Here is a 17587-nt window from a genome sequence, read left to right on the forward strand (position 1 = left end):
TTCATATTATAATAATCTGATATATAAATTGATCTGAAAATACCAAAGTATAACTTCTTTTTCACAAATTCTCTAATAAACTATCTTCCCTAAACATTATCAAAAAAGGAAAAATAGATAATAATAATTCTAATATTTCAACTTTGATTTGCTGAGTGAAATCACTAAAGCTTCTAGACTGTCTTAGGTTTTTTTTCGAGCCCCTAACAGTTTGAGAATATTTAGATAATCTTTCACTCCTGAATTTAGTCCTTTTAAATACTATAAGGAATAATCACATATTTGCACAATTTATGAAAATACAAAGTACCTACATTTTTAGATCGTTGGCTACTCAGGCTTTCATAAATATTTTTTTTCACCAAGAACGCCTTAACTTTCGAAAAATAAAATATTCATCTATATTATATGCAATTTGAATTTATCTTTCCTACGATTTTCTGCATTTATGATAGTTAGTCGTTTATTCTATGGAGAACATTTTACCAAAAAAAAAAATTGAATTTGATTAATTTATAACCGTGGTACACAAAAACGTACGTGGTATACTAGAAATCGTTATTTTGAAAAAAAAAGGAATATTTCCAGAGTTTTTCTTATTTTTTCAGAGCGCTCAATATCCCTTCTAAATGGTGATTCTGGGATACCCTGTTTTGGTGTATGTGAATTCCAAAGAATTAGTTCAAAAATGAAAGAGAGCTCAAAAGCTTTCCTCATTTTTTTTTCGATATTCTACTTGAAAAATATTATTTCCCGACGTTAGACTTTTTGACTGACTATTCCCATCACTTTTTATTTACTTATGAGACAAAGACACAGTTGTCCTGGCAAATCCAGAAATTGTTGTAGAAAAATTGAACACTTATGACTTCCACTTAAATCCAAAGTGAATTATGTATTCAAAACCTTCAATTTATTGTTTCAGAATGATTTGAATCCCACCGATCTTAGAAAAAAAAGTGATTTCAGAAGTATATTGTCGACAGATGAGCTCATTTGGAACCATGTTACAGACGGTTTTGTGGATTTAACGGAACTTGTCAACGAAGAAATCATTTACAAGTAGGTATAACGCAGCATCAAACCAGTTGGTTGAGTTTACTATCCTATGTGTGTTGGCGTTATCAAAATGCTATTCGCTATTGTTTGTGGTGTTTCAGGTCACCATTGTTCATTTTTATTCCTAGACAATTATTTATCGAGCTCATTGGTGATATTGCTGTTTTTGTTATTTTGAAAGCTGAAATAAGCACACTCTTGTCCAAGGGTTTAACGGGTGATGTACTGTTCGACAACTCAGTTGCTCTAAGTTATTTTTATTTTATTTTGATTTTAAAGGAATGAATGAGGGCCCCTCATGAAGAATTTTTGGCTAGATTCAGTCGATATTTATTAATTCCTAAAGACATAGTATAATGTAACTAAGGATATAAAAAATATAAAATATAAAAGCGGCCACAACCTGGCATACATGAGTGAAATGTATGGCAAACATATCTGGCATCCGTGGGTGTCATTAATGTTCAACACACAGCGCAGAACATGTTTGTCTCGATGACGGTGGACTGAATAGTCGACTGTGGTGCCGAAGGTACCGGGTTCGAATCCTGGCTAGGTTATAGATGTTGTACCGGGTTTTTCACCATAATTTTACCCCCCTTTCAACTTTGTTACTGAAAGAGGTACAAAAAAATGTTTTCCACGAAAGTTTCACGAAATCGACTAGTATCTTCAAAAATGATTTCACAAAACGAAAAATATACAGAGTGGGCAACATATTGGTAGCAACTTCATTTTTTCAAATGGAACACCCTGTATATTTCTCCATATTTGACTAGCTCTCTTTCCCCTGATTTCGAATATATAACATATGTTTGGTCTATATCTCTTATTCTGAGTACCACAGAGTTTCAAATTTTAAGAACCACCTGGCAAGCTAAGTAATCAGTTTTCGAGTGGAAGGCTGCGATAATTCAAAATGCTCTTTTTTGGGTTATCTCGTTGGCAACGATATACGTTTCATACACAGAAAGAGGAAAAATTTGAAATATTTTCACTTTATGTGACGAACAATAAAAATAAGAAACCTATAAGGGGAGATTATATGGAGTTGCATCCAAATCATCCAATTCCAATTTATAGTGAAAAACGTATATCATATCGTTGCCAACGATATAACTCAAAAAAAAGCATTTTGAGTTATCGCAGCCTACCACTTGAAAACTGATTACTGAGCATGCCAGGTGGTTCTTGAAAATTTGAAACTCTGTGGTACTCAGAATAAGAGAGATTGGCCAAACATATGTTATATATTCGAAATCAGGAGAAAAAGAGCTAGTCAAATATAGAAAAATATACAGGGTGTTTCGTTTGAAAAAATGAAGTTGCTATCAATATGTTGCCCACCCTGTATATATTTCATTTTTTGAAATCATTTTAAAAAACACTAGTCGATTTCGTGAAACTTTCGTGGAAAACATTTTTTTGTAACCTCATTTAGTAACAAAGTTGAAGGGGGGGTCAAATTATGGTGAAAAACCCGGTACATGTCTGGTGATGGTTACGTTAGAGGCTAATGACCAGAGTAGTCGATGCCTTCAACAACAAGAAAAAAAAACGAACGATGAATGAAAAAGAACAGTTTTTGCTATCTTTTTGCTCGGTCGAAAAAGCTCGACGAAAAATATCGTCATCTGATTGATGATTGATCAGATTTTCTTTGCCGAACGGTCCAGGTGTGTACTCCCCTGAATCTGGATTTAATAAATGAACGATTTGGACCAATCCGAGCGGATTGAGGTAATTGCAGAACGCGCTATCTGTAATGGAGTGCAGTGTTAATCTACTCAGCCACTATTCTATTTTTCGTGAAATTGGCAATTGGAGTTTTTGGTGTTAACTTCGTACTTGGCATCAAAATTTTCAAATTACCCAAAAATTTCTATACCACCCATAGTACCCTTGGGATCATTATAAATGAACCGTTATGAAGATATATCTTATTTTTTGGGTGCTAATTTCGCAATTAACATCAACATTTTTAAGTTAACCTTGACCTGTGTTACCAGTGTTCGACTGGTGCTAATTATTCATTATTCCATTTTTTTTTTCGTTACCGATGCCTTACTTCATAATTATATTTTGGAGTTTATCGAATTATTGAGTAGTTACTTAGAAAGTGAATAGCTGCAAAATATTGAATTTACGTTATTCATTGCTGAATTTCACACCATTGAGAATCTCTGGAATGTTGTTTACAGATAGTACTGACCGACACCCGACTTGTGTCAATTCAATCTATATACACTAGGTGCTTTTACAAGAATGTTAATTTTTTAATGTTTTTTCAACTTCTACGGATATCATCAATGTGATAGTTAACAGTGCACATAAGTATTTGTTCACTACTTTGAACATATTGAAAAATGTATAATGAATTTATTAATAATACTTATGTGCCATCCACCTTTGTATGTGTAATTTTTCACATGTAGAAGAATGAGATAAATCGATAGATGTATTTATTCAGATATATCGAAACAACATCAGTCATAGATTTTTATTTATGAAAATAAATGTAGGAATAGGTGGTTTGATTATTAAGTAATGAAATATGTTCCGATCTATATGAATTGTGCCTACAGTTTTCAATTTATTTTTTTCCTTTAGTGAAAACAAGAACAACTCTATCCGCATCAACAACTATCCAACTCAGAACTACGACCGCTTGGTAACTGCGAATTGTAAACGCATTGCTAAAGCAAACAATCTAGCTAGCAACGGCATTGTTCACTTAGTAGATGGGGTCATCACGCCAGTCAAAGAGTCTGTGCAGGACATCATCCGAAACGACCCGAGGTTGAGCAATCTTCTTAAAGGTAAATATTTCATTCTGAACAGATTTGTTCCTTGTTCATTTTGTGAAATTCAATTCCTTGACTATTCATTTTTAATGAATTACGTTCGAATTATAGATCAAATATCTTTTTCTTAATTGGTTCTTCATATTGCAGTTCTGGAAAGTACTGATCTACTGAAGAAGTTCAAAGATGAAGGACACTACACCGTGTTTGCACCAACAAATGAGGCCTTCGAAAAATTGGAACCATCAACTAGGGACAAATTGCTCAAGGGAGAAAAGTGTGCAAAAAGTAAATATCAAATCAAATAATCTCTGCTATCCAAAAAACTGTTATTATATTGATGAAAATTCAAGTCAAGTACTTAATAAATAAATACTTGACTTGACTTTGAAAAACTACTACTTGACTTGAACTTGAGTTGATTTCAAGTCAAGCTCAAGCTACTTGAGCTTGAGCTAGAGTCAAGTAGCTTGAATATCAAGCCAAGCTATGAATTCCTAAACCGAACATACGAGATTCATCGTAGATTACGACTGTAATCACTAACACCCAACTACAGTTGGGTGTTAGTGTTTAAAAAAAAAGGAACTTATTAGAAGGGCGGCTTTCTATAGTTCCGGCCAGTACAGTTATTTTGAAATTAACACAATTTCCTTTTTATGAAAGAACCTTTCGTGCGTCCGGCTTATGCCCTAGGATAAGTCTTATATTTGATCTTTTTCTAGGAGGTGTTTCACTGAATGAGACCAAGTATTCTTGAATAACAAAGTTTAATAATGGATTGGAATAATTAATGAGAAAATATAGTCAATAAAATTTGCACATTACTAGCCAATGCAAACACCTTAAGAGTAAATACGAAAAATAATAACACTCGACAATCTTGGACTATTTGGTTAATCTTTTATAAGGAGAAAAATCAAACAATAATATACAGGGTGTTTCCTAAACATGCGGCAAATATTCAGGGGGTTGTTCCTTGGACTATTCTAAGAATATTTTGTCCTTTGATGATTTTTGAAAAACCTATTTGTTTCGAAGATATAGGGGAAACAAAATTTCAGATAATAACATTTTATTATGAAAAATTACATGAAAATTCAATTCAACCTACAAAAACTGTTGAAAATGACCACCTCTAGCCAGCATACAAGCATCCAATCTTCTCCTCATTGACTGCCGAACCCAAAGGTAAAATGTTAATTGCTAATACATCACAAAACGAATTCAAATGAAAACCGTGTTTAATCTGTATTCCTTTACCATCTGCACTTATCAATTTTTAGTCAAAAAACTGGCCGTTTTTAGTAATTGGAATGTTGTTAAACAAATTTAAAAATAAATTGTACCTACTTAGTAAACACAGTGCGGTACGCATTTTTATTTAAACTATTATTAATTTTAAAAATATGAAAAATGTTGTTCGCTCTGTATCTTCGAAACAAAGAGGTTTTTCAAAAATCATCCAAGGATAAAACATGCTTAAAATAGTCCAAGGAACAACCCCCTGAATTTTTGCCGCATGTTTAGGAAACACCCTGTATATAAGATTAAATTAAATATCCTTACCCTGGATATCACAATCACTTCCAAACTGTTCGAATAAACCTTTCAACAAATTCCCTATTTGTACCTTTCCTGAAAACGTTCCCGAAAACCGACATGAACTTTGTTCAACTTAGAATCGAACTTGAACTCAGGGCCGAATTCCCCTTTTGGTCCCAACTTCCGAACCGAACCCGAACTTCCACCTGAACTCTCTACCGAATTGAAAACTATTATTTTTATAGTTGAATAATCGTCACCCTCCTTCTATCAAATTTTTCTTAGCGTCTATCTTCTTTTTCCTTTTGTCCAATCAGAGTGATTGTCCTTATGTACCTAGATTATTGGTTCCACCTTATGTTATGTACTATTGACATGGGGTTGTACCGTTAGCCCCGCCTAAAATCAGGAACCATTTTAACGTACCGCTAGTGGTCCCTCAGAATAAAACAGATTTTTATGTTCTAAGTTTTGGGCCATTTAATCCTCCCTAGATTTTTAAGACTGAATTTTTATTACTTTGACATCCTGTACAAATCTCTTGAAATTGGAGCCTAGTTGTTTTATCGTGGGATACCGATATGTGCCAACCATCCTGGGGTGTTTATCTTAAGCCACTTAAGCTAGGATGAAGGAATTAATGCCTAATAAATGTGAGGGGTGACAACGACTTCGTTTGCGTTCACTCTACTGAGATAGAAACGGGAATTTGTTGAATATCCTTTCAATGAGCCTGTAGTTATTGCGAATTATCATTCACATTCATTACAATAATTAGCTCGACGCTGTCAGATTCCTATAAGCTGTTCCTGAAGTGATGATAGGACACAGTAACAAAATCAGTACAGAACACAACTTGTTCTCTGGTACAAGATCTAAACTTATGAGAGATCTAACAGAGCACTACAAGAGTCAGAACAGGAAACATTGAAACAAAGGAAAAGACACCTGGTCTTCATAGTTTGAAACATTTGGGGCTAATTTTTTACCGATACTTGGCATTGGGGAATGTGTTTATTGTTGTTCCATGTTTTCAGCACTGCAATTAAGCCAAGTTCCTGACTAAACTAGACTCTGTCGACGATAATTGACCCCATTCATCAGCATAATCATGAAGACATGGCTCAGATTGAATTCAACAAACCTAGCATTCTGTAAATTTGTGTAACTTCTGAGACACGTTTTATCAGCCAGATATCGGAGTTGGTCTAGAGCTCATATTTAGTTTAGATATTTTGGCACAGAGTGCACACAAAATTCGAAACAATAAGATATACTTTTAGGTACTTCATTCCTCATTTAAATCTTCTATTATAGGTATCATCAGTCATCATGTGACCGCCCATACAGTGTGTTCAGTTGCAATAATCGGCAATTCAACAACACACAACGTAGATGGTGAGATATTGAACATGGAAAGGACTTTAGACGACCAGCTAAATCTTGAGAACAAAGCCAAGATTATCGAAACCGACATTATGGGAACCAATGGTGTTATTCATCTCATTGACGCCGTTATCATTCCTGAATCAGCTCTTTTCATCAATGAAGCATTGAAAAATGAAAACCTCACTAAATTCCAAGAAATAATAGAAAGAGCCGGCCTAACCGATGAAATAAATAACCTAGACAACGCTACAGTATTTGCACCTTCAGATGAAGCCTTCAAGAAGGAAAGCGCCAAGAAGATTTTAGAAGAAATTGGAGATGATCAGGAGAAGTTGAAAGAATTTGTGAGGTATCATACTGTTCAAGGAAAGATACAATCGTGCGATATGAACAATAATGCTATACTTAAATCTCTAGACAATGACAAACCTTTGAGAGTGAACCTTTATTCAACGGTAAGTTGACATATACATTTTTTTTGGAATCACATTCTACTTGTCTGTTTTTAGCTTCCAATATTTAGCAATATTCTATTCAAAGCAACTGTTAATTGCGCAAAAGTAAGTGGCTTTGATGAGAAAACTTGCGGGTCTGTAATACACGAAGTTAACAGAGTTTTGGCGCCACCAAAGCAAAGTATCCTTCAAGTTATAAAAGGCGATCCAAAATATTCTAAGATTCAAAAAATCATAGAAGGCACTGAGATTGAAGACATATTGGGACAAGAGAACAGAACGATCACATTTTTAGCTCCCACTGATGAAACTTTGGCAGCTTTGGATGAGGATCAACTCAAATCTTTGGAAGACAAGGACAAAGCAGTAGAAATTTTGAAGACTCATATTCTAACAGGTATGTTATTCTGAGAAAATACATGCAATAAAATTGGCTTTTTTATAAGTGATATTCTTGATGCCTTCGATCTGTTTTCACATATTTGATTATTATAGTATACCTTAATTTTATGGGTTAGTTTTATGCGGGTATATACAAATCCGTTTAGAGCAATATATTACTTTGATAGTCAGGCTGCAATCCAACAAGCTCACATATCATCGATTCTAAGATGGTATTGGATGGAATTGAAGTGCCAAAGAAAACTAAAAGAAATAACACGATCTTTTCAATATGGGTTTCTGGTCACTCTGGAATTAATAGGAATGAAGAGGCCAACACATTTGCTACAAAAAGAGCAAAATCTCTTTTCATTAGCCTGGAACCTTTTTGTGGTATAGGCAAGTGTACCTACAAGGATGGGTTTCCGGAGAAGGAAAAAACTGAAAGGGAAACACTCTGGCGGAATCTTCCTGGGTTGGATCATTCCAAAAAGTTTCTTCAAAATTCTGACAATGCGAGATCCAAGAGGTATCTAGATCTTAGCAAGAATATACTACATATCCTCACTGGATTCCTCACAGGGCATTGTCATTTCATGAGAATGGGTCTAGCATAAAATCATAACCAAGGATTCGTCTTCGTTGAATCGTATCTCATCGTTTGAGACTATTTTCGGCTGAAAATTCGAGACTTACTGACTCTGAAAATTATATGGAGCTCTGTTCGGGAAAGTAACACTCAAAAAGCCACCGCAGAATACTCATTCTTTTGTCTACAAAATGTGATAGCGGATCTCTGTTCCATCATTTGTAGCTTGTAGATTCACCCTTCTGATATAATTGTTGGCCTTATTTGCATTAGATATTGACAATTATTTATTTTTTAGAAATTCTTTGTTGTACTGGCGTTGGTCCTCAAACATGGGGCTTCAATTCACTTGTGCCAACTTTATCGGATCAGAATCTTCAGATTGGCAGGACTGGCAGTCATCAGATCCGCATTGGTCGTGGTGTGGTTACTAGTTGTGATAATTTGGCCACTAATGGTGTCGTCCATAGTATTAACAAAGTATTCTTCCCTACGAGACAAGTTACAACCAACGTTGGGGGATACTTTCTATTCGATTTTTAAAGCTTTAAGGGATTTTAAACAAAATTAAGTGATATTTTTGATTTGACTGAATACTTGTACTTCTTATCATTGGAAGTTGTTTTTCGTTTATTTATTCAGAAGTAGAGTGAAATGTGAGAATGTGTAGAAATAGGAGTCTGCCAATAATTATTCTTAGTTATATTATACTCGAATTTTAATTTATATTCCCTCCTGAGGTTTTGATATTCATACTACTCATTTAGCAGCTGTGTTCTAAGAGAAATTATGTTCTCACCTTCATAACTTAATTTTTTTTTCTTGGAAATATGAGTTTTGTAAACATAAAATTATTACAGTATTGTGAAAAAACTTTCTCTTGCACATATCTATTTGATATACATATACGTATTAATTTGCCCCGAAATATAATTTTTAATAATAAAAGATTTATCACCCCAAAGAAAAAATCAAATTCTTCTAAAATAAAGATGGAGAGTATTGACATTAAATCATAGTTTTCACGTCTGTGTGTAATGAAATTAATTTTATGGCTTATAAGAAAATTTTTCAATTTTGGAAAGAGTACCTCCTCGAGTGGGATTCGAATCCACACCTCTGAATCTCTAATCCAGCGCTCTAACCACTAAGCCACCGAGGAAGATGAAGATTCTCCGCAACGAGGAACCGCTAATCCCAGAATAGAGAGTTAGTATACCTTATATAATTCGCAAGGGTTGAGGAAAGAAAATAATTGTGCTTCAAAGATTTTATTCAGAAAGAAAATAGTTCACACTTCTGAGAAAACAGACGTTATATTTAATATACAAGGATATGATAAATTTTCAAAACTTGAAGCGTCTTCTAGGTTTAAGTAGGTAGCACATATCGTACAAAAAAGACTTGTTGAAATAATACTGCAACATATGAAGTTTTCAATTCCTCTCACATTTATAATTGATGGTTCCTTAAGAACATTCGAAGTTTTTGTTCTATAGGTGAGTATGCTTTTGCTTGAAGTCATTGAATGTTCACTCACAGTGTCCTCATCGTCTGCAGAATTCATCGACAATTCGAATGTAAGTTGCTCCTTCCGTCGGTCCTGAATTTTGAGTATTTTGAGATAGATAAGAGGAGGTAGAATGAAAACCAAAGGGCTGATGAGGGTGGCACCAATAAGAGACATGACAATGTCGAATCGTGGTACGCATTCTGCTAGCACTATTGCTAAAATAATGAGCAGAGTCCTCAGGATGCATCTTTTGTGGTTGAATTCTGAAAAAGTAACAATTTTCAACCTCTAAGATTGAACAGCATAAACGAAATTGTGTTTAATTATTGTGGAGTATTTTTTATCATTTGATCACAATATTGTTACAATTCGAAAACAAAAAAAATCATCTACAATATCCCCATTTCATCAAGAATGAAATCATCCAGACACATGATAAGCTAATCGTTTTTTGAAATGGAACTAATAATATCAATCAACAATCGAACTCCTTCATATATTAATCGATAGAGTAACTCTGAAAGGAATGAGAGTGTTGATAACTTGACATCATTTGATATATTCAATGTTATCGTTGAATATGCTAGAGAATATGATGCGTTCAGGATTTACTTGATTTCATTAATAGTCAAAATATGTCATGATTTCGGAATTATGAGGTGTACAACTTTGCTTCCGCAGTTTTGCAACTGATGGGTATAGCGATATGTGGCAGTCAAAATAAATGGATCGTAGATGTCTTACAATAAGCTCAGGTATTTGTCAACATAACGCCATCGAAATATTAGTCGATTTGTGTCTGAATCATAAAGTTATTTTTGATCAAACATGTTCGCTTAAGAGCCATATTTTCGTAATTCGATGGTGAGGAATATCAGTCACAAGGAACAGTTGTATACAATTTATTCAATGGCAACGTTTCTGAGCATTTAGCTCCTTCATCAGGCTAAAAACAAAATCCAATTTATAAAAAACGGCATGGATCATACAATTGGTGTAGCAATAAAGATAAAAAATACATAAAATGATGTCGCTATACAATAATAAATATGAAATATAAACTAGATGACAAATAACAATGAATATAAATATAAAGCAAAACAACATGAAACAATTAATTAATTTTATAAATTGGATTTTGTTTTTAGCCTGATGAAGGAGGTAAATGCTCAGAAACGTTGCCATTGAATAAATTGTATACAACTGTTCCTTGTGACTGATATTCCTCACCATCGAATTAAATCTTCGGAACGATAATTTTATCTGAAATATTTTCGTAATTTGCGGGAGGTTTTAATTTTCTGCTTTAAAATGAAGAAATATACGGCTGAGGCTCATCGAATGCTCTCAAATACCTGCAGTGAGGCCGCTATAAGTGAAAGAACGTGCCGAGAGTGGTTTCAATGCGTCAAGAATGGTGATTTTGACGTCGAAGACCAGCATAGCGGTGGAAGAGAGAAGGTTTCCGAAGATGAAGAGTTGGAGGCATTACTTGATCAAGACTAGTGTCAAACACGACAAGAAATGGCGGGATCATTGGGACTGACGCAACAAGCGTTACATCTGTAACCGGTTCTTTGCATTTGAAATCTGTAAATAGTATGATGATAGTAGTTGTTGAATTTTGAAGGTAGCATGAAATGTTTATTCTACATTGTAGATATTTTCGCGTTTACGGCCTACTAGGCTGACGAACCGAATTGAATAGATTCGTCATCAGTCCTCATCATCCTTATCCTTTGAGATCATTCCCGGCCGAAAATTCGAAAATCATATACATTGTAACGAAATGTCATCGGTTCGGAGAACGAGCGTTCAAAAATGGTATAGTTCTAGATCTAGACGATGATATCAAAATATATTTTTCGTATCTTTTCCCAATTATTCTTACCTCTTGAAATATTCAGGTACTCCTCCATGTGTTGGTAAAGAGCGCTATTACTGATTGCCGATGTCAAACATAGTTGAACAGCCACCAGTATCGAAGCGATGTGAAGAAGCATAGATACTGGGAGAGATTCCAGTACACTGGGTTTCAGAGACTGACCAAATGCCAGATACATATTTATAGTCGTAACACCAAACATAAACAAGCTGACTGAAACATAAGAAATCTTACTTGACAAGCATCAATTACGATATATCTGGAAATTACCTAGAAAGCTCATAATAACAGCTGTGGAAATCATGCGTTTATTTTTCATATCCACATGTATTGTCAGAATATTCGGATGGATGTCAAACTGGAAGGTTATCATACCGAAGGCAATCAGCAGAGATTCCCAAGGTGATCTCTCAACCACTACAACATTGGTCGTCTTAGTTTCTCTTTCAGAATTAAATAATAGACTTCCATTCACAAGAAAAAATACTGAGAAAACAATACTAACTGACAATAGGCAGAGATATCTGAAAAATGAAGTTATCTTCTGATAATTGAACTACCTACATAGGTATTAGGTGTACAACTTTGCCTCCGCCGTTTTGCAATAGATGGCTTTAGCGGTAAGTGGTAGTCGGAATACGATATTCTAAGGTATTTGCTCGAGTATTTGTAAACATAACACCATCAGAATATTAGTCGATTTGTGTCTGCATCATAAAGTTATTCTCGATTAAACATGTCAGCTTACGAGCCAAATTATCGTCATTTGCCGGAGGTCTTAATTCGAATGCTCTCAAATATCTTTGGTGAGGCCGCTATAAGTGAAAGAATGTGCCGAGAGTGGTTTCAACGCTTCAAGAACGGTGATTTCGACGTCGAAGACCAGCATGGCGGTGGAAGAGAGAAGGTTTTCGAAGATGCCAGAATTGGAAGCATTACTTGATCAAGACTCGTGTCAAACGCAACAAGAATTGGCAGGATTATTGGGAGTGACGCAACAAGCCATTTCAAAATGCCTGAAAGTAATGGGAATGATTCAGAACCAAGGAAATTGGTTGCAGTACGAGTTGAAGCCGAACGGCGTTTATTTGCTTGTGTACAGCTGATTGCAAGGCAAAGATGAAAGAGATTTCTGCACCGCGTTCTGACTGGAGATGAAAAATGGGTTCGTTATAACAATCCCAAACGCAGAAAATCATGTGGATATCCCGGCCAGCGATGGACAATACTTTGATAAATGTATAACCAGTTATTCCCAATAAAGCCTCTAATTTTGGAAAAAAAGCGGCAGGAGCAAAGTTGTATGCCTATAAATATGTTTCAAAATTCTCTTAATATTATCACATGTATCTGAAATTAACATATTTCATAAATGAAATATGTTAATTTCAGACATGTGATATTAAATTTTAGAAAGTTTACCCTTTTACATATGAAACCTTATAGCATTGTATACCTATAGTTAATGCAAAATAGGTATTTGTATTATTTTGGTTAGGTAATTCGAAAACGACATTCAAGCCAGCAGGCACTGAATTACCTAATTTCGACATGGCGAGATAAAGAGGCTTTTCCAAGGATCGTTATCTGAATGAATAATGAAAGGTATATTTCAAATCCTCAAGGCTCATTTTCACTTTGATTATACTCATGATAGTATACAACTATCTAAGGAACTATCACCATATAAATTTCTTGATGGTCACTATCATACTGTCGCAACAGAACTCTGACACCATCTAATACTATCGTGTTACTATTATAGTGAAAATGTGCCCTCAAGTGATCTATTGGCGAATAAACTTGATGCCTGCATTATTGGGCGTATATTGACACAGAGTACAGGTTCTCAAAAATGTTAAATTAAGCTTTGCTGAAAGATCGAAAGTTGAAAAGCACTGACGTAAAATCAGGAACTTTCCATCCTTGTTCAAATACGTATTAACTTAATTCCTTCATGAAAATTCGCATGAAGAGTTTAGCTTCAATATATTTCATTATGCCCGCCACTCACGAAGCGTTTCTTCCAGCGTTTGGTAGCAAGCGTCGAAGAGATTCCAGTCAGACAGCTCGGGACACGGCCGTACGACTGTAAATCAGAGTATGAACTTGATTGCCCGACTGGAATCTCTTCGACGCTTGCTACCAAACGCTGGAAGAAACGCTTCGTGAGTGGCGGGCATTAGAGATCTCTGCTTGAGATCGTGTTGTTAATTCTGACCAGAGATCTTATGACACTTTTCTACTTCAAGAAAACGAAATTCGCTACTGATGCATTACCTCAAATGAGATGTATCTAATCTTGGATATTAGGTAACTTATTTTCATTTATCTTAGAGGAATATTAGCGATGATAACTTATTGGTAAGATGTTGAAATGAATATTGAGTTTCTTCGACTAGCATATCAAGAAACATCGCACTGTTGCTATGTGATACAGTTCACGAACCTATTTCCAAAATTTTTTTTTCTACATTATAGAGTATGTAAGTATCATCGCGAAAGTGAGCCTTAGGTGTTTCTCTCGGATTTTCTTCGATGAACTAGATATGAACAAAAAATTCAAATGAAATCTGATGGAGCCACTGCGATATCTAAAAATATTTTCATTTCGACTACTTTGCAATAACAAAGGTTCTTCGAATTTTTTTTAATTAATTTTCTTTGATTAAATAACTTGATGAATAGTAGCTATCAATGGAACATTAAAGAGAACTTATTCAACCTTACTTCATATCCTTCGGACTACCCAGCCATAAAATAGGACATAGAACAGTTCCTAACACCAATATCCAGATGCAAAAAGAGACATTCATATCACCATTCGTTAGTCTCAACCCTATCAATTGCATATTTTGGGATGCTGAAAAACTCATCCTGAATTTGGTGTTGGCTCAAAGGGTATTTTACCTTACCAACTATCAAGTTAGGTATGCCTCCACCGAAAACTGTTACATCAACCAGAATAGTCACTAATTTGCCTATTGTTTTTCCATATGTGAATTCACTTAATGCCGAATAGGGGTATCGGCTTTTGGTATTTATGGATGGGTCGATTTCTTCAGCTATCAACCAACATCTTCCGAGTAATATTGCAGTGTATATTTGTACAGAACTTACGACTATGATGAGTATAATACCATAATATCCTGCAGAAAAAATGATCAGTCTCTATAAAGAATTAAAACTAAATACTTCGAATAAGAGAATAAAGTAATTTCATTGATTAATAATGATTTTCAATTTTCATTGATATCATATCACTCGAAAGCTTGATTTCTATTTTGAAAATATTCCGTATACAATTCTTATCCAATAATTTTTAATCTTTTACATCTCATTTATTAAAAATGAGAAAAGCGCTAACGTGATTTGAAGGGCTTTTGAGCTCGTCATTCGAATACGCCAATTGAACCCTTGGAGACCTCATTAATATTTTATACAGTGATATTGTTATAATTGGATCATGAATGAACAAAAGCTCAAAAGCTCCTGACTTCACGTCAGGACCTTTCTAAAATTTTTTAGATGTTATTATAAGTCTCGTTCATTTTTCCGTCAATTGCACACTTGGAGACCATCAAGTACATCAAAACAAACTAATAAAACGCCATATTAGTTGAAAATAATTCTAACGTTAAAAAATTTGACATTTGAATATAAGTAGAGACCACATATATACCTATATACAGTTATGCGATCACCAAAGTTGCAATTGGCGCATAAATGAACGTGTTCTTAAATGCTCCTGACTTCATGTCAGTACTTTCGTTATTTCATTTATTCATCCAAACAAAATTCATTGGTTTATTTGATAACGACGGAATAATCTTGTAATTACCTACTCTAAATTTGCTTACCACAGTCGATTATAGCCTTAGGCAACGCTACTATAGGAAACACACCAAAAACATCAATAATACAAACAATTGCAGAAATAAGGGATAATTTGTCATGTCCAGCTGTTCTGAACTTCACATCTTCGGTTTGTATTAACAGAGACCTTTCAGAAAACTTCATATTACTGGTATGATATTTCAAACGAGACAGATACACGAGAGTGAAACTTTGAAGCCATAGTAAAAATCGATTGAAGGATATTTTGTTGCGTTAGATATATCAAGTAACGCTGCCACAATTCATAACTTTCATTCAGTTAGAAGATGCCAATACTATTATTGTATATAAGGTGGACCCAAAGAGGTAGTAGACGAAAAACTAAAATTTTTCTGTTCGAAATTTGGCGCACTATTTTTTTAGTGTGCAACTCTTCACAATGTTTTATATTTCTAACATAAAGTTCCGGAGAGGTGAAGTCGGGTTCCTGGCTGGCCATCAACGGAAAGTATCTCACGGATTTCTTTTCTCAAAAATGTTAGTTTATTAAATCGTTTTCATTTCGACCATTATGAGTTCGAAGGCTATTCATTTGAAACAGGCCCGGTCTGGCCAGGTCGGCAGGTCGGCGATCGCCGAAGGCCCCCAGCTGAACCAAACTAAACTAAACAAATTTTTGAAAATATGTTTTTTTGACAATTTTATTTCATTTGAACGTTTTAAAATGAACAACGAATAGACATTATGGGCAAGGTTCTGTATTGATATTTTGTCAAAATCATAAGTTGATAACAACAATTGCTTCGATAAAACGCAATATAATTTTGAAAGGCTTCCACGATAGCATTATTCATAACGTTATGGTAGACTCTACCCAAGATACATGAAGTTCTGAGTTCATCTTACAAGTGAATGGCAGTATGGTAGAAAGAAACAAAAAACAACATACAAACTTTATAGACTGAAAAAGTCTCTAAGGCTCTATTTTCGATAACACAGGCCAACACACATTTTGGTGCCTGCGATTTTTTAACTGTTCCTGAGTAATTTTTGGATGCAGAATGTAAAAAAGTTCTCAGATTTTGTCTATCAGATCTAGTTTTTGAGATTTTTAAAAAAATTGTGTATATAATTTACGTTATAACTGTTATAATATATAATATTACTATTGACAGTTGAAAAAAACAAAGACACATGGATTTAAGTATTTATTGCAAAAACTTAATTTACATAATTACATTAGTCACTAATCACATAAAAATTTTCTATTATACGATTTTCTAGAATGGAGTTTACTAGGGCAGTCTCGCTGAAGGCTCCAGCAGTAGTCCGCCATCATGTGGCTATCCCATCGTCTTTGATAACGATCTTCCATAGTTTTAATATCCTGGTGGAATCTTTCCCCCTGTTCTTCACTACAATCACCTGAGTTTTCTGGAAAACGATCTAGGTGGCTGTGGAGGTAGTGACCTTTTATACTCATGTTACAGCCGAGAATATTAAAATTTGAAAGCATAGTTTCCACTAATTCTACGTAATTCTCTGCTTTATGATTGCCAAGAAAATTTTGTACTACTTGAACAAATGAACTCCAAGCGTTAGATTCAGTCTCGTTCATTGATGTGGTGAATTGTGGATCTTTAACAAGTTGCCTTATTTGAGGACCATCAAATATACCAGCTTTTAGTTTTTCCGTGCTAATGGCAGGAAATTTACGTGACAAATACCCAAAACAATTTCCATCTCGATTTAAGGCCTTCACAAATTGCTTCATTAGGCCTAACTTGATATGCAAGGGCGGAAGTAAGATTTTTTCTCTTGAAACCAAAGGTTCGTTGATCACGTTTTGTATTCCTTGAATCATGACATCTCTTGAAGGCCAATTTTTGTTAACCCAGTGCTCATTTTTAGCACTGCTGTCCCAAAGGCACAAAAAACAAGGATATTTTGTATAACCACTCTGCTGTCCAAGGAGGAAGTTAACCATTTTTAAATCAACACAAAATGACCACTGATGTTCTTCGTATTTAATTTTTCTCAAAACTAATGCTATTGTTTCATATTCTTCCTTCATGGTAGTAGAATGTACAATAGGAATTGAGCCATATTTGTTACCGTTATGTAAAAGAA

The 17587-nt window shown here is 34.6% G+C and overlaps 2 protein-coding genes and 1 non-coding gene across 3 annotated transcripts in view; 1 reads left to right on the plus strand and 2 right to left on the minus strand.

The window, feature by feature from the left end:
* Positions 1-8930, plus strand: part of LOC123677593 (periostin) — a 30929-nt gene extending 21999 nt beyond the window's left edge. The window contains exons 5-10 of the mRNA XM_045614214.1: positions 926-1062; positions 3670-3878; positions 4014-4151; positions 6726-7252; positions 7307-7649; positions 8521-8930. Coding sequence (XP_045470170.1) covers positions 926-1062; positions 3670-3878; positions 4014-4151; positions 6726-7252; positions 7307-7649; positions 8521-8765 — 1599 coding nt within the window. The 3' untranslated portion in view covers positions 8766-8930. The remainder of the gene's footprint in view (positions 1-925; positions 1063-3669; positions 3879-4013; positions 4152-6725; positions 7253-7306; positions 7650-8520) is intronic.
* Positions 8931-9312: 382 nt separating this feature from the next.
* On the minus strand, positions 9313-9384 carry Trnas-aga. The gene has a single exon. It is a non-coding gene; the product is annotated as a tRNA-Ser (tRNA).
* A 96-nt stretch (positions 9385-9480) lies between these two features.
* LOC123677802 (amino acid transporter AVT1J-like) lies at positions 9481-15763 on the minus strand. Its single transcript, XM_045614511.1, has 6 exons — positions 15481-15763; positions 14536-14769; positions 14351-14483; positions 11891-12144; positions 11627-11833; positions 9481-9998 (listed from the first exon to the last, which is right to left on the minus strand). Exons 1-6 carry the CDS (start codon positions 15638-15640, stop codon positions 9514-9516), a joined length of 1473 nt encoding a protein of 490 aa, XP_045470467.1. The 5' UTR covers positions 15641-15763; the 3' UTR covers positions 9481-9513.
* Positions 15764-17587: the final 1824 nt, after the last annotated feature.

The sequence above is a fragment of the Harmonia axyridis genome, chromosome 4 (assembly GCF_914767665.1).
Source record: "Harmonia axyridis chromosome 4, icHarAxyr1.1, whole genome shotgun sequence".
Taxonomy (NCBI): Eukaryota; Metazoa; Arthropoda; class Insecta; order Coleoptera; family Coccinellidae; genus Harmonia; species Harmonia axyridis.